Source organism: Microplitis mediator, unplaced genomic scaffold, assembly GCF_029852145.1.
Source record: "Microplitis mediator isolate UGA2020A unplaced genomic scaffold, iyMicMedi2.1 ctg00000148.1, whole genome shotgun sequence".
Lineage (NCBI taxonomy): Eukaryota > Metazoa > Arthropoda > Insecta > Hymenoptera > Braconidae > Microplitis > Microplitis mediator.
The window spans coordinates 15,025-16,216 of NW_026643297.1; the positions used below are offsets into that span (position 1 = coordinate 15,025).

The window sequence follows — 1,192 nt, forward strand, 5'->3', positions numbered from 1 at the left end:
CTATTGAGCCAAGTGGCTTCTTATAAAGCACAGAGGCACCGGAATTGAACAGACTGGCTCAGGGTCCGTTTTGCAGGCCCCTGTCCTTGCCAATTCATTTGCTATGTTATTCCCTTTGATACCGCTGTGACCCGGTACCCAAATAAGATTGACATAGTTGGTGCTCGCTAGTTTCTTGGCGAGTGTGATGCAGTCCCGTACAAGCCTTGAAATTACCACGACCGATGTGAGTGACTTGAGAGCTGCACGGCTGTCACTGCATATGTATATGTGTTTGTTCCTGTGATTTAGCTCTAGAATGTGCTTTACACAGGCCCAGATCGCATATACTTCTGCCTGAAAAATAGAGGCAGTGTGTCCCAGTCTGAGGGATATCTCAGTTTTGGGTCCACCGCTATGAATTCCTGCACCTGCTCCCTCCACCCTTTTGGACCCGTCCGTAAACCAGACTAGCCCTTGGGGTGATAGGATTTCATTGCTCCCTCCTTCCCATTCCTGCCTGTTTGGAAAGACGACTTTGTATTTGTGTCGGAAGTGGTAGCTACGAGAGCCATAGTCCCCTCCTTGGGCCAGGACCTCTTCGAGATCTCTGGCCCGTAGGATGGACGCATGTCCCGTCCTAGCCTTCGACCACAACCCAACAAAATGCAGTCTCAAAGTCGTTTTCACAGCCAGAGATTCTACAGTTATATTTGGAGGAACTACATTCAGGAGTGCCCCCATAGCTAGGGTGGGAGTTGTTTTAAACGCTCCTGTTATGCCTAGCAGAGCAAGTCGGTAGACCTTGTTTAATGCCTTGATGTTGACGTCCCTTCGTATTGCGGGCCACCAAATGACAGAGGCAAAGGTTAGTTGGGGTATCAAAATAGCCGTGTAAATCCACTTAACTAGTTTTGGTTTTAGACTCCACGTTGTGCCAAATATCCTTCTACAGGCCCAAAAAGTGGCAGTGGCTTTTTTGAGCTTGTTTCCCTATATGGCTTCTCCACGTGAGCTTATTGTCCAGAGTTACTCCAAGGTAGCGTACCTCTGTTGAAAACTTCAGCTCAGTGTCGAAAATTGAGGGCGCAATTAACTTATGCTTCCTCTTTTTGGTGAAGAGCACCATCTCTGTCTTGTTAGGGTTAACCTTCAGAGATCTGTCGGTGCACCAATTCTGTACAAGATCGAGTGCTCTTTGCATCCTCCATCT

The 1,192-nt window shown here is 47.9% G+C and overlaps 1 protein-coding gene across 1 annotated transcript; it reads right to left on the reverse strand.

The window, feature by feature from the left end:
- On the reverse strand, positions 1-723 carry LOC130678117 (uncharacterized). The gene has a single exon (XM_057485099.1). It carries the CDS (start codon positions 721-723, stop codon positions 1-3), a length of 723 nt encoding a protein of 240 aa, XP_057341082.1.
- Between the last annotated feature and the right edge of the window lie 469 nt (positions 724-1,192).

Bases quoted from the DNA above. Each gene is read 5' to 3' on its own strand.
- LOC130678117 (XM_057485099.1), bottom strand. From the start codon at position 723: ATGGGGGCACTCCTGAATGTAGTTCCTCCAAATATAACTGTAGAATCT.